Below are 26521 nucleotides of genomic sequence, written 5' to 3' on the forward strand. Positions count from 1 at the left end.
TGAAAATTAGTATTGCTAAGGCAGTGCAACACAATCAAATGACTATTCTTACAATCTCAGTAATTTTAACAGTAACTGCATGATTTTTATTAATATTTTGAAACAGATATAGAAACTAAATTCTGAAATGCTAAAATAACATGAGAATATGAGGCTGTATTGACTGATTCTTAATAAGTGATTAAATATTGAAATCCCCTAATTATTTTCTCCTTTTCATGTTAGCTCACCAGACGTTTGCCACCCATCAAGGAGGCCAAACCCAGGTTACAGAAGCTCTTCCGTGACTTTTGGCTGTATTCGGTGCTTATGGGATTTGCTGTAGAGGGATCAGGTAGTAAAACGTCTGGTGGGAAAGATGCATTGATGTTTCGAGAGACTTGGGTTTATTTAGTTTGCAAATCAGCTGTTTAGCACAGACTGTAGAGATCTAGAAGGACCAGAGGTAACTGGGAACGAACCACAAGGCAGGTGTCTTACCAGGCACTCCTCTGATGACAGATTGCATTGTGTCCGAAGTGCTGTACTTTGCCTTGTACTAGACTACAGAAATGTACAATTTATTATTGTTTACATCCTCAGTTCACAAGTGGACTCTATGTGAAAATATAAGTGTGTGATGGCTGTGATCTAGCATGGGACGGTCAGGGATGACACACAGGCAAAGTAGAAACTGCTTATACGTTGAGAGGCTTCACCTGCAGTCGTCTGACCAGGTTTATTACGTGCTTGGAAAGTGGGTCATTAGTTTGAATGTGCATACCTGAATGTGTGAGAAGATGGTTTAAAGAGGTAGCACAAAACTTGGTGATACTTATTTTCACGGATTGAATCTTAATATAGGTTGGCAATAACCAACTGAGGATCAGTAGATAAACCACTAAACTAATTTTAGGTTTCTATAGTAGCCAGATCAGTTGACACAATATAATGGGAGTATATTAGGATGTTTCTCCTATACATGGTTTGTCTTTCTCTCCCCTCCATGCCCCTCCAAATTTCTACTACAGGTCTTTGGCCAGAAGAATGGTATGAAGGGGTATGTGAGATAGCCACTAAGTCTCCACTACTTACGTTTCCCAGCAAAGAACCTCTTCGATCTGTCCTTCAGTATAACTCTGCGATGAAAAATGACACTGTGACTTCTGTAAGAAACAGTTTCTTCCATTATGCTCCTTCAGGCTTTAAATAATATATTGAATAGTAACCAGTATATGCTGTTTAGAACAACAATATAATGTTTTCACTGACTCCCTTCATTAAATAATAGCTTTTCAAATGCACTGCTGCATCCTGTAAGCTGTGCATGACTTAACAGAACAAAAAGCAAGAGTATTAAGTAGTACAAGTGTGTTTTTGTTAGCAGCAACAATCCTCTGTTGGCTAAATACAGAAATCAGGTCTTTGTGGGAAGGGAAACCTAATGATGATTTTGTGTTTTCTCCTTTTGTGTCTGGCAGATGAAGTCTGCAGAACAATGATGGGATGAATTTGGTTTTGGAATAAAATGACATTCTGTAGTTCTCTCTATTAAAGTGGCTCCCAGCTGAGCCTTCATCTTTTGCCATTGCCTATGGCTTGGTACTTGTCCACTTTTCTCTCCCTGTATTTTCATGATAGACTGTAACAGAAAAACGTGTGTTATTGTTTACAACCAGGGTTGGCAACGTTTCAGAAGTGGTGTGCCAAGTCTTCATTTATTCGCGGTAATTTAAGGTTTCGCATGCCAGTAATACATTTTACATTTACAGGGGCCAGCGCCTGGAACCCCAGACTGGTAGCGGGCTGTGCAGATGGGCGGCTGGAACCCCAGACTGGCAATGGGCTGAGCGGCTCGGCCCGCTGCCTGTCTGGGGTTCCAGCCACCAGTCCTGGCCACCAGCCCCGCTGCTGGCCCAGGGTTCCGTCCATCCAGGCTGGCAGCAGGCTGAGCAGGGCCCCCAGGTTTACAGTGTAAGATGAAAAAAAAGTCAAGGATGAATGACAAGGGTAAAACTGAGAGCCAAATTCTTTGCTGGTATAACTTAATTCGTTACTCCAGCAGACAGTTTGTCCCTCACTTTTAATGAACTGTGAGCTGTATTTCTTGAACTTGACCTCTTCTGAGTAAGAGCACTGATGTTTCCTGCTGCCGCACTAATGCATCGTATGCACTATTCCAGTACTTCACTGTGTGCCACCAATAAGTGCTACGTGCCTTTTTTATCTCTTCTTTACTTGGATGCAAATGACAGTGTGAAGGCTTTTTCTTTTTAAAGGCATGGTATAATCAGTAGTGTAACCTAAATTAAACCTTTTCAGAATGCAAATAAAGACAGTGCCACCACGTTGGCTGTCTCTTCTTATTCTGAAGTTGCTTACGTTTAGGCTGAACTGAATGAGTTACGGAGCACCATCATAAATCTCTTGGATCCTCCTCCAGAAGTGTCTGCTCTGATCAATAAGCTGGACTTCGCCATGTCTACCTATCTACTGTCTGTTTACCGTCTAGAGTACATGAGGTATATTTTTATTACTGCAGGTTGGTTTTGTAATCTTTGGTTTCTGGCATTTCATGAACTCTTCAGTCAGACTTGGACAGCATAGGGTGAAATTCTGATTCTGTTTGAGTCAATGGGAGTTTTGTAATTGACTTCAGTGGGGCCAGGATTTCACCCATGGAGTGAAATCTTTATCTCTGCCCAGGCCCCTTTGTGGCAGGCAAAAGGGCTGCAGTGACATAAAGCGATCCCAAAAGCCTCAAACTCCTGGTGCAGGAACAATGAAAACCGCCATAATGCAGCTTTTCGAGGAACCTCTTGCAAGTTTAAAACATCCTCAGCTCCCTCTTCCCTGAACTTCGAGTCCTGTGCTAAACCTCTTGGAGGCATAGCACAGAATCTCATCCATGAAGCTTCATAGTTATCATGGTTGTGGAATCAGTAGATGCAATATACAATTGTTGCTCTTGACTGGTGCATTTCGGCATTGCAAATAAAAATACACAGGAATGGACACTGGCAAAATTGATACAAAATTCCTAATGACTGCTATCAAAGAATGAGTGTGGGTGAGAGCTAAAGAGGGCTCTTACTGGAGAAGGTGGGAACAACTGCTATTGTTTAATGCCAAACAGGCATACAACTTAAGGACAAATATTTTTATTCACAAAAGCCTTTCAGACATTTTGTAAGTAGTCTTTTAAATACTGGTAGGCATTGCCATATTGAGCAAATGCAGCATGTAAAGAGTGGGGTCACTGTTTGTTTGTAGAAATACACCAGAACTAACTCACTAAATTGGTGAACTTTGTGCAAGTTTTTCCACTTCTAACAACAATGCGAATTGTTTACCTAGTAGCAAAAAATGTTTTCCCTAAACCCTTGTTAACTGAAAACAGACCCAAATGTTCAGGTGTTAAATCTTACTGTAATTGGGTTTTTTGATGTGTGGGTATGTACTATAGCAATATTTCTTAAACTGGGGTCCCCAAGGGTATCCCAGGGTGTCTGTGGGCCCTGCTGATTGACTCCTCCCCCTCTCTCCCTCAATTCCTCCCCCCTTCCTCCCAGTGCTTTCTGAATGCTAAAAATCTGGTGGCTCAGCAGGGCTAAGGCAGGCTTCCTAATTGCCGTGGCTCCGCACCACGCCCAGAAGCCGCTGACATATCCCTACGGCCACGGGTGGGGGCAGGGGGTATCCTTGTGCTGCCCCACCCTGAGCACCAACTCCACTGCTCCCATTGGCCGGGAACACCCCACACCCCAGCCCAGAGCCCACACCAAACTCCCTTCTCCACCCAAACTCCCTCTCAGAACCCACACCCAAACTCCCTCCAGAGCCTGCATCCCCTCCAGCACCAAAATTCCCTGCCCAAGCCTGGTGAAAGTGAGTGAGGGTGCAGGAGAGTGAGCAATGGAAGGAGGGAGAATGGAGTGAGCGGGGATGAGGCCTCAGAGAGAGGTTGGGGCTGGAGTGGGGACTCGGGGAAGGGGACAGGGCAAGGGGCTGAGCAGGGAGGCTTGGGGGTCCCTGAAAAATTTTAAATCCAAATGGGGGTCCTTGGATTGCTAAAGTTTGAGAATCACTGCATTGTAGGGATGAGGCATGGTTTCCATGTTTAGTTTTGTGTGATATGTTAAATTATTATCCTCCTAGGGTATTACGTTCAACAGACCAAGATCGCTTCCAAGTGATGTTTTGCTATTTTGAGGATAAAGCTATTCAAAAAGACAAATCTGGTAAGATTACCTAGGCTATATGCTACCTGAGAGAGTAAAATTGGTCTGGCTAGTATCTTTTAGAACAAAATTAACGGAATTAGGTCAATTTTAAGTGAACCTGCATTATTGTTCAGTTGCCAGTACAGACAAAGCCTTAGAGAATTTCTAGTTACCTTTATGTTTAGAATAGTTTGGTCATTAAGTTTTTACTTGAGTCAGTGCAGTATGTGCATACTCAGGGAGATATGTCCTGATAAATATAGCCGAATGGAGTAGGTATACTCAGTGTTTCAGTCAAATTTCCTACAGATTGTGTTGGATGATTTTTATTTGCTTAAAGTTTATGCTAGCAGCTGATACTAGCTGAAAACCATGAGGGGAAGAGGACTGAATCAGACAGGACAGTTTTCTCCATGAAAATTTCACTGATGAAACAGCATTATGGTCACTTGTCACTATCTGCATAAAGAGGTTTGATTGCAGTTTATGGAACTATTCTCTGGTTCTCAACTTGTTTTGGGTAGCCCATTGAATCAAAACCATTGCCAAACATTTGTATTCAGAGTGAGGTTTTGCGGCAACTCTGCCCAAGTGCTTTTTTCAGAAACTTCTGAAGTTGATACTTGGTCCTATCGACACTTTGTTGTTGGATTATTAATAGCTCTAATTTAGTATGCAAATGTGATTGCAATTACGCTTCCTCCCCAGACCCCACTGAGATTACATAGAACTGCAGCAAGTGTAAGGTAGCAAATATGTAGGAAGAGTCCCTTGAGTATAAATGCCCCCTGTTTAAAATACAGTATAACCTGTAGAAATCACTCTTACCAAATAGCTAAACTATTCATGTTTTAATTTTGAGATATTCTATTGATAAACAAAGTGACTATTCTGCAGAGCTATGGCATATAAGTACTGAAATGCTACTTTCAACTGGTGGTGGCTTATTTTCAGCTTTAAAAAAGCACCTTGCTCTTGCTGGAATGAACACTGTTAGAATAAGTGGTTCTCCACTTGTGAGGTAACTCCCTTCACTTCATGTGTCAATATATAATGCGTGCATCTGTAATTTTCACTCCATGCATCTGAAGTAGTTTTTTACCCACAAAAGCTTATGCCCAAATAAATCTGTTAGTCTTTAAGGTGCCACCAGACTCCTTGTTGTTTTTGTGAAATCAGACTAACTTGGCCACCCCCTGATACTATTTAGAATGGTAAAGCAGCTTGATTCAGTGTTGGCTGAGTCCAAATAAACATGTTTAACTGTTAATGGTGCAGTATCCAAGGAAAATTTATTTCTTATAACAGAGCACAACATTTTTCTTGATTCTTCTCCAGGGATGATGCAGTGTGTGATAGCTGTTGCAGATAAGGTGTTTGACGCTTTCCTTACAATGATGGCTGATAAAGTAAGCTATGTGGGAAGGAGAAGGACAGTGTAAAGTGTGTGTTCATTTTATGAAAGTCATTTTAAAAACACAAATGTGTCATGCTTCTCTTTGGAACATCTAGGCCAAAACTAAAGAGAATGAAGAGGAGCTGGAGAGACATGCTCACTTTCTGCTAGTGAATTTTAACCACATTCACAAGAGAATCAGGAGGGTTGCAGACAAATACTTATCTGGTCTTGTAGATAAGTGAGTATAGACATCCCTGCAATATTACCTTTTTCACACTGACTACTGGGTTATCAAGAAGAAGAAAGCAATTGAATAGGGCATTCATTTAGATTTCATGACTGCCAGTTCTGTTGAACAATCATTTTGTATATAGCAAAGATGAAAATTTCTGATGAATAAAAAAGGCCTAGAGGGTTACGAAAATGTTATCCTGGTTCTGAAATCCTTGCTTAGTTACTATTGCAATCCTCTTTCTGGTATCCACACAAGATGATCATGTCGCAGAAGTTAAATACATGCAAAAATATACTCTGCTTTATCATGCTGTGTGTAATTCAACAAAGCCATCAGAGCCCTCTGCTGGCCAGTAAGGTATAGTGCATTTAGTATGTGTGAAAAGAACAGGAGTACTAGTGGCACCTTAGAGACTAACAAATTTATTTCAGCATAGTCTCTAAGGTGCCACAAGTACTCCTGTTCTTTTTGTGGATACAGACTAACACGGCTGCTACTCTGAAACCTTGTTAGTATGTGTGGTGACAGAAAATACCCAAAATCAAGAACTAAACAAAATGTAGGTTAAAATGGTAATCTGCTCTTTAGTTCCCTTTCCTTTCCTCCTTGGCACACTTGAGTGATACAGAGCTGAAGTAGTCTAGCCTGACGTTATTGCCTTGACTTTGTGGGAGTTGTGTACCTGATTGCCTCTATGCCCTTGGAAATCTCCCCTCTTAGAGTCTGCCTTCAAAGAGAGCTTTTGACAACTCCAATCTGTTGTAAGCCGTGATCAGCTTAATTCCTTATGTTTGGTATAGGTTTACGCATAGATACATTGCTCTTTGTGTATCTTCTGCGCCTTTTGGTGAAGGCATAATTTTTTTCACCTCTGCCTATTCAGTGTGAACTTCTTTTATTTTAGGTTCCCTCATTTACTGTGGAGTGGAACTGTGCTGAAGACCATGTTAGATATCCTCCAGACACTGTCACTCTCTCTTAGTGCGGTGAGGACTTTCTAATTAACCGTTTTATTGCTGATAGAAAGTGCATGTATATTGACCAAACTTTTCATAACAGTGGAACAGAGATACCAGATACAACTGAAGGTGCATGTTTGCAAAACATATCTTATACATCATTCAGCAATGAAGTGGCTAAGTGGTGTACTGTTCCCCCTTTTTTTTTCTTTGAGTTAAATTATTCATTTCACAACGATAACGGTTTTGCCTGAAGATCTGCTTATTTAGAGTTTCAGGTTGCTCAGTAATATCCAAGAAAAGACACCTTTCATAGTACCTTACATTTCTGAAATCACCTTAAATCCAAAGATCATAAATATGTTACAAACATTAATGATCAGTTAAAACTCAGAATTCCTATGTGAGGTGAGAAGTGTGCAGTCTTGTTTGATTATTTTAATTTAGGATTAATGCATTATTGTATACGAAGTGTTTTGAAGAAGGAAAAGTGCTATAGAAGTATTATTTTATTTATTTTCTAATGTTTCTTTTTAAACCATAACATAGTTTATAGTTATGGTCATGTTGAAAACAAACCCAAAATGCAAAAGTCTGCTTTGTGGGATGGATATTGTCATTAGCAAACTGACTTAACAAAGCAAAAAGTGTATCTGTAGTGAACAAGTCCATCAGACATGGGTGAATTGCTTTTTATTGAGACTTTAACATACTTTATTTTAGGACATTCACAAGGACCAACCATACTATGACATTCCAGACACCCCATATAGAATCACTGTCCCTGATACATATGAATCCAGAGAGGTAAGTGGTGTCTCTTGATTTGATGGCAAAAAGTAGTATAATTGACTTGTCTCAGTCAGCCACTCTGAACAGTCTTGTTTTGAAGGTGCCTTCTAAGGTAAGGCTCATGTGCTGTAATTTAGCTACCAGACATTCGAAGTTCATTCTGAATTTCCCTGTTTCAGAATTGCACCTTACTAAGCATAACAGTTCTCTGCGTCCCAGAACACACTTTGTAAATAGCCTTCAATATCTTAATGTTATTAAAAGTCTCTTGAACTGTCTCTTGCTGGTGCCCTTAATGTTGCTTACTATGCCAGTAAGCACAATGCTGTTTGTGAATTATTGGCTGGCTGACTGGTATGTCAATGCACTTTTCCTAGAGTATAGTGAAGGACTTTGCTGCACGCTGTGGGATGATTCTTCAAGAAGCAATGAAATGGGCTCCTTCTGTCACAAAATCCCACCTTCAGGTAACTAACTTGAATTTGTGAAGAAATAATTTATGATCCTCAGAAAAATACAAAGTTCACATACCTTAAAATAACAGTATCATTCGACTAAATGCATTTATACTTATTTTGTAACGTTTTGGCTATTCTGATTCCTATTTCCCTCCCCTCCCCCCAATAATGGAAGCATCATTAAAATCAGTATCATTTTAATTTTGTTTCTAAAGTAATCTTGAAACAATACCTTTGCTAAGTTATTCAAATTAATGTTCAGAATGTCAGCCATTCTGTTCACCTTTGATTCTATATTAAGAATGCAGAATGTTGTGGAGGTTTAATTACTCTCTGATTCAGTGTTATGAGAGTGATAAGTTCTGACTAATGTGCATAAAAATTCATGTATTTTAAAATTCTCAGCAGGTGATCAGAACACAAGATCTTTGCTGCTTTGCTATTAGAGAGAGAAGGTTTTCTCAGATTTTTAATTCTCTTTCAAATACAGTAGAATCATGCTAACTTACAAGACCATGGTAAACTACTGAATTTTGTGACTTAGCAAGTAAGGACTTTGTTGAGCTCAGCAGAATGTGTTTGCACAAACACAAATCAGAGAATGTGTCACAAAATGTACTTTAATTTATTTACTCAATTACAGCTTAATTTTAATTATTTATCATTTGTAGGATACCAGTAAATGTGCTGTGGTATATTTGATAAAATCAAAAAAAGTCATGGTAGCATGGGAGTCGAATAACATGTCTGTTAACCCTGTGTTGGGAGGTAGGGGTTAATCTTTAGTGCAAGTTAGAGTTTCTAGAGTAACCTGCTTTCTGCTACCTCTCTTCCTCCCTCAGCACTGATGTGGCAGTTTCTGGAGAGGCTCAAGAATAATCTATAGTATTCCAGATCTACCTGTGACATTTGTATTCCCTCCTGTAAAAGAAGAAGATTGAAAAAATAGTGTCCACTCATTTCTAGCAGATCGAGACAGTTAGTGTTTCTACCTCACTTCATCTTACATGGAGTCTAAAATTTATCTTCTTGCAGAACATTTGTGCTTGGTTTTCAAAATTATGATCTTTTCTTCAAACTTTAGATCCGTATTAGATTTGCTTTATCCCCTGTACAAAAGAAAGAAAAATCTCTTTATTTTAGGTTTCTGGAATGAGATTTTTCACAAGGCCTAATGTCTTAGGAACAAAAGTCCTGCTTTCCTAGTGCTGAGGGAGCAATATTTGAAAAGGAAAACAAGGACTAAACCTAACTAAATAGATTGTCAGATGTGCGTATAATAAATCTTTTGGTAATTCAATATGTGTAATACTTGAAATGAGCTAGCTGCTCTTGAAAATTACAGTCCTCTTCAGAAGAATTTAATTCCTTGTCTCTTAGGAGTACCTAAACAAACATCAAAATTGGGTATCAGGCTTGTCTCAGCACACCGGGCTGGCTATGGCTACAGAAAGCATTCTGCACTTTGCAGGCTACAACAGACAAAACACTACCCTGGGGGTGAGTATCAGACATCAACAAAGTAATCCTATATGCTGTAAGTCATGCATATCACAAATAACATACCAGGTGCCAACTCTGGAGCATCCCTTGATTTGAAATGAAGGGGATTGTGTCTTCTAACTGTGTTCTTCCTACTTTGAATGGTTGGGAGGTAAGCGATACAACAAGTTAAACTGTAAATCTTGTGTCTTTTAAGTACAAAACTCTATATTAAAGTCTTTGATGTACTTTTAGCAAGAGTTTAGTATTACATATGTCATTTTTAAATGATAGAGTATTTCCATTTATATAATTACTTGTGGTTGTATATCTGAAAAGGCAAATGGTGATGCTTCCCAGAATAACAGCACAAAGTCAGCCAAGTGGCATTGAATGAATGTTGTTACATTTCCACCCCAAAACATGTTCTTTTACTGCGTGTTTTCCATTGATGGCAGGTACTGCCCATGTGCGTATACGTATGTGGACTTTGTTACATTACACTACTTCACGTGTACTGTTAAGCTGCATTAGATGTTTATACTCTGACGGTGACGGTATACTTTCTCAAATCAATACATGAAATTCTTCCTTTAATGATGATCTGAGTGACTAAGTATATCAAAATAAAAATAAAACTCCTTCATTGTTAATGAGAGAAGCTGACGGTCTTTTCCTCATCTCTTGTTTTATTACTTTGGACCTTGGTTCACTGCTTGGTTATTACACAGGCATGACATTCGAAGCGTGTAATAGTTGTCACAAGTTAATCTACCTGCCAGTGAACTGAGCAAGCCACGAGGCAGGATTGCAGAAGAGTGTTATTAGCTGAATACTGGATTTTCAGTGTTCTTGCTGAGCCATGTGGATTTTCTGATAAGACTCAATATGAGGATGGTGATTTTAAAATAGAAATTAAATTATCCTTGCCTGATTGCATCTAGCTAATCCCACTGATTTGTAATCCATAGGAATTTTGGCCCTTTTGAGAAGGGGAATATAGAGACGTAATTATATTTTTGCTTATTTGTTTTGAAATTGCAATACAAGTACTGTAGTTCTGAAATGCTGGCTGTATCACGACTTGTTGTCCTGAGTTTAGGGCACAAGTGAGCTCCCTCAGGAGATCCCAAACAGAGTAGTGACTTGGGCCATGGCTACACTGGCGCTTTACAGCGCTGCAACTTTCGCGCTCAGAAGTGTGAAAAAAAATCCCCCTGAGCGCTGCAAGATACAGCGCTGTAAAGCCTCAGTGTAAACAGTGCCGCAGCGCTGGGAGTGCGGCTCCCAGCGCTGCAAGCTACACCCGTAGAGGATGTGGAGTACGTGCAGCGCTGGGAGAGCTCTCTCCCAGCGCTGGCGCTGCAACCACACTTGAAACTTCAAAGCGCTGCCATACCCTCAGAGTCATGTTTCTCAGGAGCCCTTGTGTTATGCGAAGAGGTAGGGGGACGGTGAGAACATGACATTTTATTGTCAGAGGCAGAATGCTCCCTCCTTTGCACAGCTCTGCAAACTGGCACACGAGAAGGGCTGAGCCATGGTTCTGCGTGCTCCTTGCCCCTTTCCCCCTCTTCCACTCTATTCATCAGAAGAGGAGTCACAGCCTCATGAATGCTGCTCTTCCATACACCTAGGGCCCTACCAAATTCACAATCCATGTTGGTCTATTTCATGGTCATAGGATTTTAAAAATCATAAATTTCATGATTATAGTTATTTAAATCTGAAATTTCACAGTGTTGTAATTGTAGGGGTCCTGACCCCAAAAGGAGTTGTGGGGGGAGGTGTCACAAGGTTATTGGGGGGGGGTGTTGTGGTACTGCTACCCTTACTTCTATGCTGCTGCTGCTGGTGGTGGTGGTGCTGTCTTCAGACCAGGGCAGCTAGAGAATGGCAGCTGCTGCATGCAGAGCTGGGCCCTTAGTCAGCAGCCACCACTGTCCGGCTGCACAGCACTGAAGGCAGCAGTGCAGAAGAAGGGTGGCATGGTATGAAATCTGTATAGTATAGGGTAAAAGCATACCAAAAAACAGATTTCATGGGGGGAGACCAGATTTCATGTTCCATGATGTGTTTTTCATGGCTGTGAATTTGGTAGAGCCCTGCCTATACCTGAACTCCTGATCCAGCCAAGCCCTATGTGGCAACAAATGTTGGGGAAGGAGCTTTGTCACCACTGGTTCATTTATTTGCTCTTTAACACCAGCGTAATGCAGTATTAGGGAGATCAACCTATATGCTCTTTGATAGTGTTCTGGTAGCCATGGTAATATTCCACTTGTTAATGTTCTCAGGTTTTTGACACTGAATGGATGATCTGTTTAAAAGTCCAGACAGCGTATATGGATAACACAGTTTTTGTATAGTAACAGTTGATACCAATTACAACTGTTGTTTATAGGCAACCCAGCTAACTGAGAGACCAGCCTGTGTGAAGAAAGATTACTCCAACTTTATGTCTTCTCTTAACTTGCGCAATCGCTATGCCGGAGAGGTAACTATAGAATTTTTCCTGAACTCATGGAATTTCCCAAGTGGGCATGTTGCTTTTCTAAGACGTACTTGCCTCTTTGCTATTATAGTTGTAGTCTACTTAATCCTCCATTTGAAAGCATCATCTTGTATGTCTAAACAAGGACTGTGATGAACATCATCTTTTGTAGGTTTAGGGCATAATACACATAGCTCATTGAGGAGATCATTTCACTTCTGGTTCTGTAAAGATTTTTTGATATTTCAATTGCAAATAAAGCCCTCGTTCCTCTTTGTGTGTACTCAGTAATGTTAGCAAGATGTAATATCAAGGCCTGCATTGGCTCTCCATGCTGAGCTGTGAATACACCTAGACTCCAGCATGTACCAAACAGTAAAAAACAATGTCAGCCATGTAGAGATTTTTCTCATCACCATTGACCAAAGCAATATGTTTTACAGGTGGCTGGAATGATTCATTTCTCAAATGCTACAGGTCGGATATCTGACCTGAATAAACTGATGATCAAGCAGCTAAATGATGCACTAGAACCAAGCCAGCCTGAACGCTACACTCAGGCCATGTTTATGTTGACTGCAATGCTAATAAGTAGCAAAGGTAATAAAACAAATGGAACTTTATTTTCTACTTCTGAGTGCTGATGCTCTTAGCACTAAACTACAATTATGGATGCAATATCCAGTAACTCCTCTTTTAATGTTGTAATTATGTTCCTGAAAAATGCAACTTTAAGTGAAACAATGTAAGCGAATCCAATTTCCCCATAAGAATTAATGTAAATGGGGGGGTTAGGTTCCAGAGGCTGGGGGTTCAACCTTCAGCCTGCCCACTCCACTCCTTACCCCAAGCCCCCACCGTTGACCCACCTCTTCTCCCCCCACCCCTCCTCCCTCTTTACTTTGCTCGCTGTGTCCCGGCTCCTCCCCTCTCCCTCCCCTCCTTTCTAAACTCCAAGCCAGCTGATTGCCGAGTAGGGGAGGGAGGGGGAAGTCCCACCTATCGCTCCTCTCCCCTCTCTTCTGCCCAGGGCAATCAGCTGCCTTGCTGCCGGGAGTCAGGGAAGGGAGGGGAAGCCTACGCACCAAGTCCTCGCTCCTCCCCACTCCCTTCTGCCTCCAAAACTCCACAGCTGTGGAGAAAGCGGGCAGCCAAACAACGTAAGAGTGGATTATTGCACAACTTTTTAAATGAGTGTGCTCCCTAATCAGCAATGTAACAACGAAACAATGTTAAGCGGAATGACTTTAAGTGAGGAGTTACTGTACACAAACCCAATGAGTATAAACTGAAGCAGAACAGTGTTCTCTCCAGTAAATTTAATTCAGGAAAAACCTCTTGAAGTCACAGCTAGATGTTATTTGTCTGGAGTTGATTGTCACAAATTGTGCAGACCAATTTCCTGCTGACTTGAAAACTATTTCCTATTTTCTCTGTCAAAGAAATCTGTATCAATGTTTATTTTCAGACTGTGACCCTCAGCTCCTGCATCACTTGTGCTGGGGCCCCCTGCGAATGTTTACTGAACATGGCATGGAAACAGCAATTGCTTGCTGGGAGTGGCTACTTGCTGCTAAGAATGGAATAGAAGTACCGGTAGGGAGCTTCATTCAGTGATTTAGGTTTTTCTTCAAGAAAAAAGAGAGGAGTAAAATCTCATTTAAAATAAATCTGTGCAAAATAGGCATGTTAAGTACAACTGATTTCTTGAGTCAAGATTTCCCAGTGTGCTAATGAGTTGATGTTATCATGGATAATCTCACTCTCCAGATGTACAGCTGGAGGTGGATTTTATTTACACATCGCTTGCTGTACTTTCAGCCAGTTCAGTTGAGAAGCTTTTTCACTTTCAGAATACGTGGATGATTAAGCTAGATGTGCTGGCAGTTTTCTCTTATGTAGCATTAATTACAGACTCTAGATATGTACCTTCAGGCTCATGTCTTATCTGCACACAGAAATTGCACCAGTTTAACTTAATTAGGTTTTTAAACCAATGTAATTAAACTGTTGCAAACTCCAGTATGAACACTCTTATTTTGGTTTCAAAGTATCTGATTTCAGTTTATCTTAAATAAATCTGGTTTAAACTGAAATAAGAGTGTCTGTAGAACTGTTTTGCACCAATTTAAGAAACTGATACAACTTTTGTACATAGACCAGGCTTGAGTTTTCCTTTCTCTTGTTTTGCCATAACACCTCTTTTGAGGAGTGAAAGGAACTTGGCTAGCAATGCCATTTGTTTCTGGCATTAATACCTTGAATGACAGGATACGTTTTTTAAGAGCTATTATTTTCCTGTAACGGGCTAAACAATTGTACTTCTTGAAATGTGACTAAATCTAGCAGTAATGGCATGGTAACTCTTCAGTGTAGTGGCAGCCAGTGAAATGCTGAAACTACTGCATGTCAAAACAGCTACAATGACTGAGAACCAGAACTTTTTCTCAGGTAATTTAGGAAGAAGTTCCCAATATGTGCAGGGAGCTATGATCAGCCCCATACCTTTCTGATGAGTTTCAAAGTTTCAGATGTTGTGGGGTGTTCAGATCTAGTGAGCTCCATGCTAATGCAAAGAAGGAGGTTAGATCCTGCAAACAAGTAAACACACTCAGAGCAACAAACACTAATCTTTGTTTTCACAGTTCATGCGAGAAATGGCAGGAGCCTGGCAAATGACAGTGGAGCAGAAATTTGGCCTGTTTTCCGCTGAGCAGAAAGAAGCAGATCCATTAGCTGCTTCAGAAGAGAGTCAGCCACGGCCTTGCCCTCCAGAGGTCACACCACATTACATCTGGATAGATGCAAGTACCCCGTTTCTGCAGTGTTACACTTCGGATAATGATGGGTTGGGAGGATGCAGGCACCAGGCACCAAGAATGAGCCGCTCTGTGCCTTTGGACCAGTAGCACTGTTCACGGTTGTAGTACTTTTGTGCCTAGTATCGGGCGACATTTTCATGTTTGCAGAGGTGCATAAGAATGGGAGAAATGCAAGGTGGGTTCTGGTTTTGTTGAGCTACATTTTTCGTTTGTTTTTTATTTCCTCAGTTTCTGGTGCAGAGATTTGAAATAGCCAAGTACTGCAGTTCTGATCAGGTTGAGATCTTCTCCAGCCTGTTGCAGCGATCCCTGTCTCTGAATATTGGAGGGGCAAAGAGCAGTTTGAACCGACACGTGGCTGCTATTGGACCCCGTTTCAAGTGAGTGATGTTTATTCTCTTAGAAGGAGCATGGGGTAGGATGACGAAGAGCTAAATGCCGAGTATAGGACTTGTCCTTTGTTTCAAAGGATAAAACTTTCTGAAGTGCTTAGAATGACATAGTAGGCTAAGTCCCATTTTCAGAAGTGACTCAAGCACGCAGGAGGCTAAGTCCATTAAAAGTCAGTTTGACTTAGCTTCTTAAGTCATTCTAGGCACTTCTGAAAGTTTGTTGTTTTGTTTTTTTTTTACCTCAAATATGAGGCGTTTTGCATCAGTCTCTGGTGTAATTCATGTATCACCCCGGAGATCATTTGGCAGAGCCTTTGTATCCATTTTTCTGGATTACTAGCTTGAAGTTTTTCATGTCCAATTGTTTTCCAGCTGTAGTTTCAGGAACAGGTTGATGGTGAAGGAAATGCAGTTTGTTCAGATTGTCTGAGAGAGATCTGGCTCTGTTGAATCTCTTCAGATAATTCATCCTGCATCACCACCATAAAAAGATGATGCAATAAAGCCCTATTTTTGACTAGTGCTGCCTTCGTTCCAACAAAACAAATGGGCAGCCTTTATGTAATATGTATGTCACATGCCTTGGCCATGAAATGCTATACTTGGCAGGGTAAAAATGTTTCATGATTGTGTTTTCTGCTTTTTAAAAAAAAAAAGGATTTTTTCCCCCTCTTTTAGTTCACGTTTGCATTGCTCTGAAGTACTCAACACATAAAGCCAAATTCAGACATTACATGTTTAACTATCCCTAGACCTGGTAGAAGCAACTCAGCTCTAAAGAGAATTGAGTTGCACCGACATACACCAGATTTCTGTTCAGTCCATGATATGTAGTTTTATTTTACTGTTTATCTTGAAATAGTTCATCTTTTGCTTAAAGAAATCCATTCATTCTTGGCTTGGGCAGTGCCATAGTTCTTAGTATGGTCTGACATCCACTCAATGTGCAGCGGCAGTCAAAAAAGCAAACAGAATATTGGGAATCATTAAGAAAGGGATAAATAATAAGACAGAAAATATCTTATTGCCTCTGTATAAATCCATGTTATGCCCACATCTTGAATACAGCATGCAGATTTGGTTGCCCCGTCTCAAAAAAGATATATTGGAACTGAAAAAGGTTCAGAAAAGGGCAACAGAAATAGCAGAGGTGTGGAATGGTGACCATATGAGGAGAGGTTAATAAGACTGGGACTTGTCAGCTTGGAAAAGAGATGACTAAGGGGGGGATATAAGAGAGGTCTAAAATCATGACTGGTGTGGAAAAAGTAATTAAGGAAGTGTTTTTTACTCCTCCTCATAACACAAGAACTAGGGGTCACCAAATGAAGTTAATAGACAGCAGATTTAAAACAAACAAAAGGAAGTATTTTTTCACACAACACAGTCAACCTGTGGAACTCCTTGCCAGAGGATGTTGTGAAGGCCAAGGCTGTAACAGGATTTTAAAAAGAACTACATAAATTCATGGAGGGATAGGCCCATGGAGGCTATTAGCCAGGATGGGCAGGAATGGTGTTTGCCAGAAGCTGGGAATGGGCGACTGGATGGCTCACTTGATGATTACCTGTTCTGTTCATTCCCTCTGGGGCACCTGGCATTGGCCACTGTCAGAAGACCGGATACTGGGCTAGATGGTCTGACCCAGTATGGCTGTTCTTATGTTCTTAGCAATTTAGAGTGCAAGAGTTGTCTTCACATGGTCTGTATATATTGAACTTTAGGTTGCTGACACTCGGGTTGTTTCTGCTGCATGCTGATGTCGTTCCAAATGCAACCATTCGCAATGTCTTGAGGGAGAAGATTTATTCTACTGCCTTTGATTACTTCAGGTACTATTTATTTTCTTTTCACCAATTCTGCAAGAAAGGTGTGATTGGTTTTTTTGTTGTGTTTTTTTTTTTTAAACCTCTAAGAATACTTCATAATAGGAGCTGTTTTTATTCTGATATTTGACTTAATTCTTTTCTCTATTTATCTATTAATACAAAAAAGCTGTTTTCCATAACACCTGTGCTTCTACACTGTTCATTATGTATACTCAAGAAGTCATAAAGGAATTAATGGTTAGGGAAAATCCGAATTTCTTTTAATCTATTTGGTTTTGAAGATTACAGACACTACTGGGATACATTTTTCAGGGTTTCAAAGGATTTTAGACATGGAATTCCTGTGAAAGCCATTGAGAGCGTGCGGCTGAAATTTATACTCCTATTAGAAAATGTACCCCTATACGATATGTGGACAAATGTTCCTTTTTAGTATCTGGCATGGGTGCAATCTAAAGTAATGTAAGTGACAGCAGCATGTGACAGTGGTAGGATGGCGAGAAGTATGTCAAAGTTTTTAATTCTACATTATTCGTAGTCCTCAAGAGGCTGCTTTTTCACCCTTCAGAAGTTGATAGGAAGGCTGCACATCCCAGTGCAATAGATTCAGGGTGTAAGAGTAAAACACAGTGAGACTTAATCTGTGCTCACTCATTGTCCCCGGTCTGAAGAAAAAACATAAAGCTTTTTTTAGTGTCTTGCATTATAATCATTTACATATATATATTTTTAAGTTATCCCCCAAAGTTCCCCACACAAGGGGAGAAGAGGCTACGTGAAGATATCAGCATATTGATCAAGTTTTGGACTGCCATGTTCTCTGATAAGAAATATTTAACAGCCAGCCAGCTGGTGCCTCCTGGTGAGTTCCTTATGTGCAGTCTCAAAAACTCTTTTTGCTTCTTTGATTATTTGGTTCTGTGTGTAAACATTTTGTTTTATTTTAGATAATCAAGACAACCGGAGTAACCTGGATATCACCGTTGGATCTCGGCAGCAGGCCACACAGGGGTGGATAAATACTTACCCATTGTCCAGTGGCATGTCAACCATCTCCAAAAAATCAGGTCTTTCTTTAATTGTCACTAGCTACTTGTCTAACCATAGAGTACACTTCCATTCAATGTCATTTAAGGCCAATATTTGCATTTAACATTTTGGCTCAGGTTTTACTGATGTTTCACTTGAATCAAGTGACTTGACTGTTATTGCAAAAAGCTGAGGAAAGGTGTGCCTCACGGAGAGCAAAGAGCAAGGTTTTGAAACTAGCAATTTTTTTTTCTCCAGACCATTTAGTTGTATAATACAGGTAATGTAAGACCAGAGGCTACAGTAGCTTAAATTCCCGAGAGGAAATTGCTTATTGTTCATCAGTGTGCCAGAGGTCTTGGACAGCCAAGTGGATGTGAGCTTGTCAGGTGCCTGAATGTACGTTTGTACTGTTGCAAGCTGATGGTTATTATTTTGATAAGTTTATTAAAGTGGACGTAATGCTGGTGAAGGTGCCAGATTGATAGCCTTGTAGACTTGGCATATTCATAGAACAAAAACACTACATGCAGCTGCAGTGCAGGCTTCCTCCCATCACCCTGCCAGTGTACTCCGTCCCATCTTAGGAGCATTCCATGCCATTTCAGTCCTCCTCCTGTCTGCTGAGACTGCCAGTAAGGGACAATTTGAAAGCTGCATTTAATGTATTTGTAGAAAAGCGACTGAATGCATTTTCTCCCTCTTTTCTCAAGGGATGTCTAAGAAGACTAACAGAGGTACCCAGCTACACAAATACTACATGAAACGGAGGACACTGCTGCTCTCGTTGCTGGTAGGCGATCGTTTGTTTCACAAGAGCATGGGTGTGAAATGGATTTCTAACATTTTTTAGTTGTTCTGGCACAAATAGACTAAACTAGCATTTGAGAAAAACCTGGAATGTTTTCTCTACATCCAGAAAGCAATTTGTTTTTGTGTTGTCCTCAGGCTACTGAGATTGAACGTTTGATCACCTGGTACAACCCACTCTCCTCCCCTGAACTGGAGTTGGATCAAACTGCAGAGAACACCGTGGCAAACTGGAGATCTAAGTACATCACTCTAACTGAGAAACAGTGGAAGGATAATGTGAATTTGGCTTGGAGCATTTCCCCTCATCTTGCTGTGCAACTGCCTACCAGGTGAGATGCAACTCAAAACAATATAATTCCCTCGGCTGCATAGTAAATACTCAAGGCAAGCATTCACATTTACCACCTCCTTACCCCTCTTGCATCCCTGCACTCCTGGCTGAGACCATTAAACAATAAGATTTAGTCTACTGAAGATCCTAACCCATTTCAATAGTAATTAGGAGGCTTTAATGGAGCCTGAGTTCAATTCTTTTACCATAAAGCCCAAATGTAATGTTTGAAGGCCATTCCAGCTAAACCAACTTCACACTGTTTCATTGGCCAGTGGGCACAGAGTTGAAACTGAATTAGAAACCTCTTTTCAGAGTGTTTTTAGCCTTAAATTGGTTTGAGCCTTAAAACAAGTAAGACAACAGAAGTAACTTGCTTAACCTCTGAAGGGAAAGGAAATACTTTGTCTCTTGCAATACAAGCAGAGTTGTGGAGACAGGCTTCCATAGAGTTCCACAGAGAATTCTTCAGCCAGGAAGTTTGTGACTGGCTGAGCCAACTAGTGGTGTGAAGAGAAACACTAGCAAAATGAGGTTAAATGTTTCTGACCAACTTGTAAGTTTTGCCAGCATGTTTGTCCCTTATTGCACATGGATTTTATGTGGGGCATTTCTGTTGTTAAAGCATGCGTGTTCCTGTTTCTAACTGTTCTCTTCACGTAAGTAGAAGTGAGAATTGAAGCTCACCGTGACCTACTAACACATACACATTCCTGGTTACGCTTAGATTTAAAAACACTGAAGCTATTGGAACAGAAGTGACCCGCCTGGTTCGGTTGGACCCAGGAGCTGTTAGTGATGTACCTGAAGCAATAAAGGTAATTAATTTTAACAGTCATTTGTATTATAACAGTGCCCAAATTCTGCTAAGAGCTGCACAGACATACAGAAACACACAGTCCTTACTCTGAAAAACTCACGTTGTAATTGTAAATGTGACTCAGCAAGTGAGAGCTGCAGCCATAGGTAGGGAAATAAGATGTGCAGATGAGAGTTACACAACAAGGTTATATGGTTGCTGAGTTGTGCTCACATCTTGTTACAAAGTATGTTCCCCAAAGTATACGAAACTCCCCACAATACACTAAAATTCATTCATAAATAATATAACCAGTGGACCAGCTATGGGGCGGAGGGGTGCAGGAAGATTTGATTAAACAGCTGTATCTGTTTTTGTTGACCTGAACTCCAGTTCAATATGTGTAAATGACTGTACCTGGTGATTTTTCAACCTGAGACCAGTTAGTGGTTAAATGGTACCATGTTTGTGCTTGAAAATTAAATGCCTTTTACTATTTAATACAGCACCTAAAGATGCAGAACATTTAATTTGCAAAAATTGATTCATGCATCACTTTTTTCTCTATCGTAGCAGGACAGGTTATGGTTTTATAATTAGACATTGTGAGCCAAATTTATCTCTGGTGTATGTTGCACCAGAAATTATCTTGGGCCTGTAAATTCATACGGCTCCTTGTTCTGCTTACAGTACCTGGTTACATGGCACACAATTGATGCAGATGCCCCTGAGCTCAGCCATGTTCTGTGCTGGGCACCAACAGATCCACCTACTGGCCTTTCATATTTTTCGAGCATGTACCCACCTCATCCTCTAACAGCTCAGTATGGAGTTAAAGTCCTGCGGTCCTTCCCTCCGGTAAGAGACTATGTTCCAGGAGAGATCTGGAGAGAACCTACTCATGTTCTATTAGGACTTTTGGGTTTTATGCATAATTTTATTTGTCTGAAGAAATAAAAGAAATATGTTAAATTGACTCATTATAGTGGGAAGATAAAGTAGATGAAGCTGCATTTGGGAATCAGCATTGATTGTCCTATATAATCTTGGTTCAGTTGTTTTGTAGTGTGTTTGCAGTCAGTCATTGTTCTGTGCTGTATTACTTGGTCTGTATCTTTAAAGACTGCGTGTGTCTCAAACTGTTCCTATGAGTAAAGCTGCTTTCCTTCAGTGAAAGGTGTTCTCTCTGGAACTGTGGAAAGCTGGGGTTTTTGAATACTTGTCAGAATAGTTACAAGGGTCTGTAAAATACTACATGTTCATCAGCCCTGTTAATGGCGTTTCTGCTGGGGGTGTGTGGGCAGAGGGAAATGGGCGTGCACTTTCAGTTGAATGAAGAATGAAATTCCTGATGTCTATGCTTTTTAAAAAAAAAAAAAAAAATTTCCTTGACACTAGCAAAAAACTAACTGATTTCTGTTTTGTTTTTTTTTTTTTCTTTTTTTAGGATGCCATTTTATTCTACATTCCACAGATTGTGCAAGCCCTTCGCTACGATAAGGTGAGAGTATATAAATACTGCATGATCCAGACGTTTTGTTCAGAGCGTTTTCAAAAGACGTTTTATAGCTCTGAATTAAGAGAAGCAGAATAGCCACAATTTAGGATTAGAATGATGCTGCTTCATATCCAGTATTTGTAACAAAAGTGATGGTCTTTAGAGACAGATGTGTTTCAAGGGCACTTGTTTAATCTGCATAGCCCATGTATACTAAACTTATAAGTAGCCTTCAATAGAAGTGAAGTTCTTTGTATCACTAACCCGTCATAGAATCGGAGAAATCTGTATGAGCAAGCTTTCTGTACCCCAGCATGTAGTTGGCAATAGCTATTACTAACAACAGAGAGGAGCTAGAGGTTTAAAAATGCAAAGTGATATGTACACAGATGTACTACATAGATACCAGGTTATATCCTGTTCATGTTGGAGCCTGGGGCAAAACTGGCTGTATGGTAGACCCACAGGAATTGGCTCTCAGATATACAAGCATTCCCATTCACTCACAAAGTATTTATATTTTGGTCCGTGCAATGTCCTTAAACCAGTAGTATAGGTGACCATGTGTAGTTTTTCTCCAAGTTTAGTGCCAGTGGGTCCAGATGTCCCACTGTCATTGATTATGCTGTGCATTGCATTAATGCATCATATCAGGAAATCTTGCCCCCAAGAGTCATAAGATTCTAGCCACAGAAAGCACTTTAGAAAGGACGGGAAGGGAAACAGGCACAGGGATTGAAGTGACTCTTCCAAAAAAAAAAAAAAACAGGTCAGTCACAGAGCCGAGAATAGAATCTAGGCCTCCTGGCTCCTAGTACAGTGCTCTGTCCATCAGATCATGGTGCCACCTTCATGTTCCTAGAAAAGCACTCGAAGACATCGCCATTGTCTTCTCTTTCCAGTCTTTAAATATATTCAGATGTGAAGGCTAGATGGTGCTGATGGAATTAAGTTGTGGCACTAGTCTCTGGGTGACTGTGAATTTGTACTGTCACAGATGGGCTATGTTAGGGAATACATCCTGTGGGCGGCTGCCAAATCCCAGCTTTTGGCTCACCAGTTTATCTGGAACATGAAAACCAATATCTTCCTGGATGAAGAGGGACACCAGAAAGATCGTGAGTACTGTATGCTTGGGCCTAATCTCTCCTATTCCTTATTTCATGGATTGAATCTCCCTCATCTTTTTTTCTTGGGAGTTATGAATCTTCTATTTGTGCAGATAAGATCCATTTTGTTGAAGGTTTTTTTCTTGTGGAATTCAGTGAAGTAGGTGCATGCATGCTTATGTTTGTGATTCAAAGGAAAATCTCCCTTTTCCCCTCTTATGAGTTATGTCTTTCTGGGTAGGTGTCAAAGATTTTACTCAGGCTTGCTTCTTTTGGTTACATATGCAGCTGACATCGGGGAACTGCTGGAGCAGCTAGTAGAAGAGATAACCAGTTCATTATCTGGGCCGGCCAAGGAGTTCTACCAACGGGAATTTGATTTCTTTAATAAAATCACCAATGTTTCAGCCATCATCAAGTGAGTGTGGGAGTTCGGGAGATTGAGCTGTTGTATAGCTCCCTATTCTGCAAATAACTGTTGTCCTGAATAGGAAGCTTTGCGTTGGGTGGGATCTGAGACCATGAATTCCCAAAAAGATTTGAAAAAAAAAAAAAGACTGATGTATCAAAAGTTAAATAAATTTTCCCAGCAGCTTATGGATCTGTGCTAGTAAGATACAAAAGCTTGTTTTGCTTTATATTTCTATTGATTAGTATCTGGTCAGACCTGGGTAAACTATAAGTAAGCAGTGACTCTTTTACTAGCCCCACCATCTGAAATATGCATTGCAGTTTGGTCCATAAAGAAATGGTGATAGATTGAACTTTGGTTTTTAAATTAATCTGATTTATCTTTGTTTTGCAAGCAGGCATTGGGAGTTCAGTGTTGGTGGAATGACGTTGAGTAGGAAAGTGCAGCTAGGCAGGAATGAAAATGGTAAAACAACTGATGCTTTTGTGCCAGTAGAACAAATCCCACAGGCCTAGTTAGTGTCATCTGCCTCATTAAAATGGGCATTTGGATAGGTTAGAGGCATTCTCCTGGAAAGTTAGGAAAGCTTGCTTCACGCAGGAAAAGCAGCACTGAAGTATGTAGGTATGTCAGGATTTTCCATTATTTTCTGCAAATTACAGCTTGCTGGAAGCGTTTTGTTTTGGATTTAAAGAACCACGGATGTGCTCCAGCAAATGATACACGTTATATTTTACTAAAATCTCCTCTTCACAAAGGCATTTCTGTGTGTACTGTAAATAGAAGATTTATCCTGCATACGTAGCAGTGTTCTGTCTTCTTCATAAAGTACTGTTATAATTAATTGTTTCTGGAGCAGCAGACCAGCTTTAATGGAGATAGATTGTGATGTCTCACACTGGATTTTGTTATCACTTAATGAACATGAAGCTTCTGTTCACAGAGGTTCTGGAAACCAACAGTAATAATAAAAAGGAAGTGCAGTGAAAGTACATAATGTAACTTTTTTAAAGTTTGCCAGAGGATGGCAGTGGCTTAGCACACAAGCTCATAACCTAAGTGTGCGCTTTTGTTAAACATTTTAAAACATTCTCTGACATAGAAAGTAGCTGAAAGTAATGCAGAATCTTCCCTGTAAAACAAATTGGTTTTACTTTTTAAAATGAAATTTTGCTAACTGTTAATTAACATTAACATTTATTAATACAAGAAGATCAGCCCAAGTGGTACAGCTGTCGCAGGAGTCACCAGACATGAGGAGACTTTGTGTGTTGAAAGGTTGGATACGTTAGGATGGGCTTAAAGGGGCCATTTCTGTCTTAGCTCCTGAAAGCATTGGTGCCTGAGTGAATGTCCCACTTATTTTTATTGTTTTAAAGTTATGAGTAAATAGCTTAATAGCACTGGCTTTAACCAGGTAGGCATTTTGCAGGCATTTCCGTCTTCTACTCCATTCCAGGCACCTCTTAAGCAAAGAGTTCAGATAATGTGATGGATCACGTGGGGGGGTTTGTAAAGGGCACAAATGTGAATGAAGATGTGACCTAGCATGATTGAATGTCCTAAGTGCTATACTCTGGTCTTCAGAAATGAGAAGTGGTGCAGTAACACACTCTAGCACCTAGCTGCATAGTATAAAGAACGTCTTTCAGGTACTTGACTTGCACATCATTGTAAGTGTGCAATTGCGTGCCTAATATCCACAGACATTTGCCATGACTGCATGTGCAAATTGGGAAATTTACATGCTAATTTATAATTTGTTTCCAGTTATCCAATTTTCACCTGCAGTGTTGGTAAGTGCATGAACAAATTAGGAATCTAATTACACAGACATTTTGCCTGTCTGTCACTTTGAAAGTGGTCTAAACGAAACCAGAAAAAGGTGCCCTTATTCTGGAATAAATGCCCATAACGGGAGTTATAATGGTTGAACTATAAGGGGTATAATTATACTGGTAAATTTCCCTGTATAGACAAACCTGAACTTGTTTAATTCAGGCCTTTGATGCTATTTTGTTATTTACATGGCTTACGACCTGTCAACACACAGGTTTTGTATCACTTTAATGATCCTGGTTTAGACACCAATATCGATAAAGCACTACAGTCCCCTAGTGCAGTGGTAAGAAGGTGCTTATGCTGGGTATATCTTATTCTAGTACATTTATAGAGTAAGCTATGCCAATAAAACACCTTTTTCTCCTTCAAGGGATTGCACACACATGCCTTCCACTGCAGGTGTATCTACACCCAGTGCACTTGAGTCAGAGACTTTTGCCAGCAGGTCACAACCATGATCGTCCTTGGCTGAACAGAACTCTGGAGCTTATAAATTAATTATTTAATCAACCAGAGTGGCTGTTAAGTGTTGCAAAGCACTCGTTTCCCTTTGTGCTGGATGGGAGCCCAGATTGAGAATTCAAGGATCTTGGTTTAGAGCGGTGGTTCTGAAACTTTTGTATTGGTGACCCCTTCACATAGCAAGACTCTGAGTGTGCCCTCCCCCATAAATTAAAAACACTTTTTAATATATTTAATACTATTATAAATGCTGGAGGCAAAGCGGGGTTTGGGGTCGAGACTGACAGCCCACCCTGTAATAATCTCATGACCCCCTGAAGGGTCCCAACCCTTAGTTTGAAAACCAAGGATTTCCTGGCCAGTTCTGAAAAGGACTTGGAGCCTGCGCATATGAGAAACTCTTCCTCCTGTGATCATGTATTGTGGGCATGTAGCTCAGCCATTTAAGGATCTGTTTTATATCTTATGCTTGGAAAACTTGCAGCACATTTGCCACCAGATTGCTAAGGTGCTAGCTTCACCCATCCACCCACACTTGGAAAATTAAAATTATACTCCCAGGTGGCCTTTCAACTGGGGAGAGAAGGGAAATAGACTACTAAGGCTTGTTGCCAGCTACTATACAGTATGTGACTACCTTTCCTACCTGTGTTCTGCACAGAGGTAAGAAAAGTGTTTTTTTTCTTAAAAGGAAAAGGCTTTAAAAGTATTAGTATAGGAGAAGGTTCAGAATTGATACTGAATTAGTGTGTATAAAGCTGCAGCAGTGCAGTAAGAGATTGTTTCACATTTAAATAAACAAAATAAATGTTTCTTCCTAGAATAACAGCAGACTTCAGCAAGTAAAATAAATTGTCTTTCTTCCCAGGCCATTCCCTAAAGGAGATGAAAGAAAGAAAGCTTGTTTGAGTGCTCTGTCTGAGGTGAAAGTGCAGCCTGGTAAGAAGTGGTCTAATCGTATTTTCTGTTCCTTTTGCATTTAGCATGAATACTGTATTTTGTAGGAGTGATTCATGGGAATTTCATAACAATTGGTCTCTTCTCTGCCTCTTTTAATATTTTTGCTGCCTGGGGCTAAGAAGTGACTTGTTCTATTGTTCCTTGTCAAGCTAAGCATGAACATGGTAGCACAAATATTTGTATACTACCAACAGTGTGCATA

The 26521-nt window shown here is 40.3% G+C and overlaps 1 protein-coding gene across 3 annotated transcripts in view; it reads left to right on the top strand.

Annotated features, from left to right (window-relative positions):
* Positions 1-26521, top strand: part of PI4KA (phosphatidylinositol 4-kinase alpha) — a 94931-nt gene that overhangs the window by 56583 nt on the left and 11827 nt on the right. For all 3 annotated transcript variants that reach the window (XM_050923977.1, XM_050923976.1, XM_050923978.1), the window contains 26 exons: positions 226-334; positions 1011-1147; positions 2368-2501; positions 4138-4220; positions 5541-5611; positions 5715-5839; positions 6741-6822; positions 7519-7602; positions 7965-8054; positions 9426-9545; positions 11932-12024; positions 12465-12621; positions 13490-13617; positions 14667-14825; positions 15072-15223; positions 16960-17067; positions 17799-17926; positions 18012-18131; positions 18807-18886; positions 19042-19235; positions 19965-20055; positions 20727-20894; positions 21484-21537; positions 22532-22652; positions 22932-23061; positions 26228-26298. In XM_050923977.1, the coding sequence (XP_050779934.1) occupies positions 226-334; positions 1011-1147; positions 2368-2501; positions 4138-4220; positions 5541-5611; positions 5715-5839; positions 6741-6822; positions 7519-7602; positions 7965-8054; positions 9426-9545; positions 11932-12024; positions 12465-12621; positions 13490-13617; positions 14667-14825; positions 15072-15223; positions 16960-17067; positions 17799-17926; positions 18012-18131; positions 18807-18886; positions 19042-19235; positions 19965-20055; positions 20727-20894; positions 21484-21537; positions 22532-22652; positions 22932-23061; positions 26228-26298 (2989 nt within the window). The remainder of the gene's footprint in view (positions 1-225; positions 335-1010; positions 1148-2367; positions 2502-4137; positions 4221-5540; positions 5612-5714; positions 5840-6740; positions 6823-7518; positions 7603-7964; positions 8055-9425; positions 9546-11931; positions 12025-12464; positions 12622-13489; positions 13618-14666; positions 14826-15071; positions 15224-16959; positions 17068-17798; positions 17927-18011; positions 18132-18806; positions 18887-19041; positions 19236-19964; positions 20056-20726; positions 20895-21483; positions 21538-22531; positions 22653-22931; positions 23062-26227; positions 26299-26521) is intronic.

Source organism: Gopherus flavomarginatus, chromosome 15 (assembly GCF_025201925.1).
Source record: "Gopherus flavomarginatus isolate rGopFla2 chromosome 15, rGopFla2.mat.asm, whole genome shotgun sequence".
Taxonomy (NCBI): domain Eukaryota; kingdom Metazoa; phylum Chordata; order Testudines; family Testudinidae; genus Gopherus; species Gopherus flavomarginatus.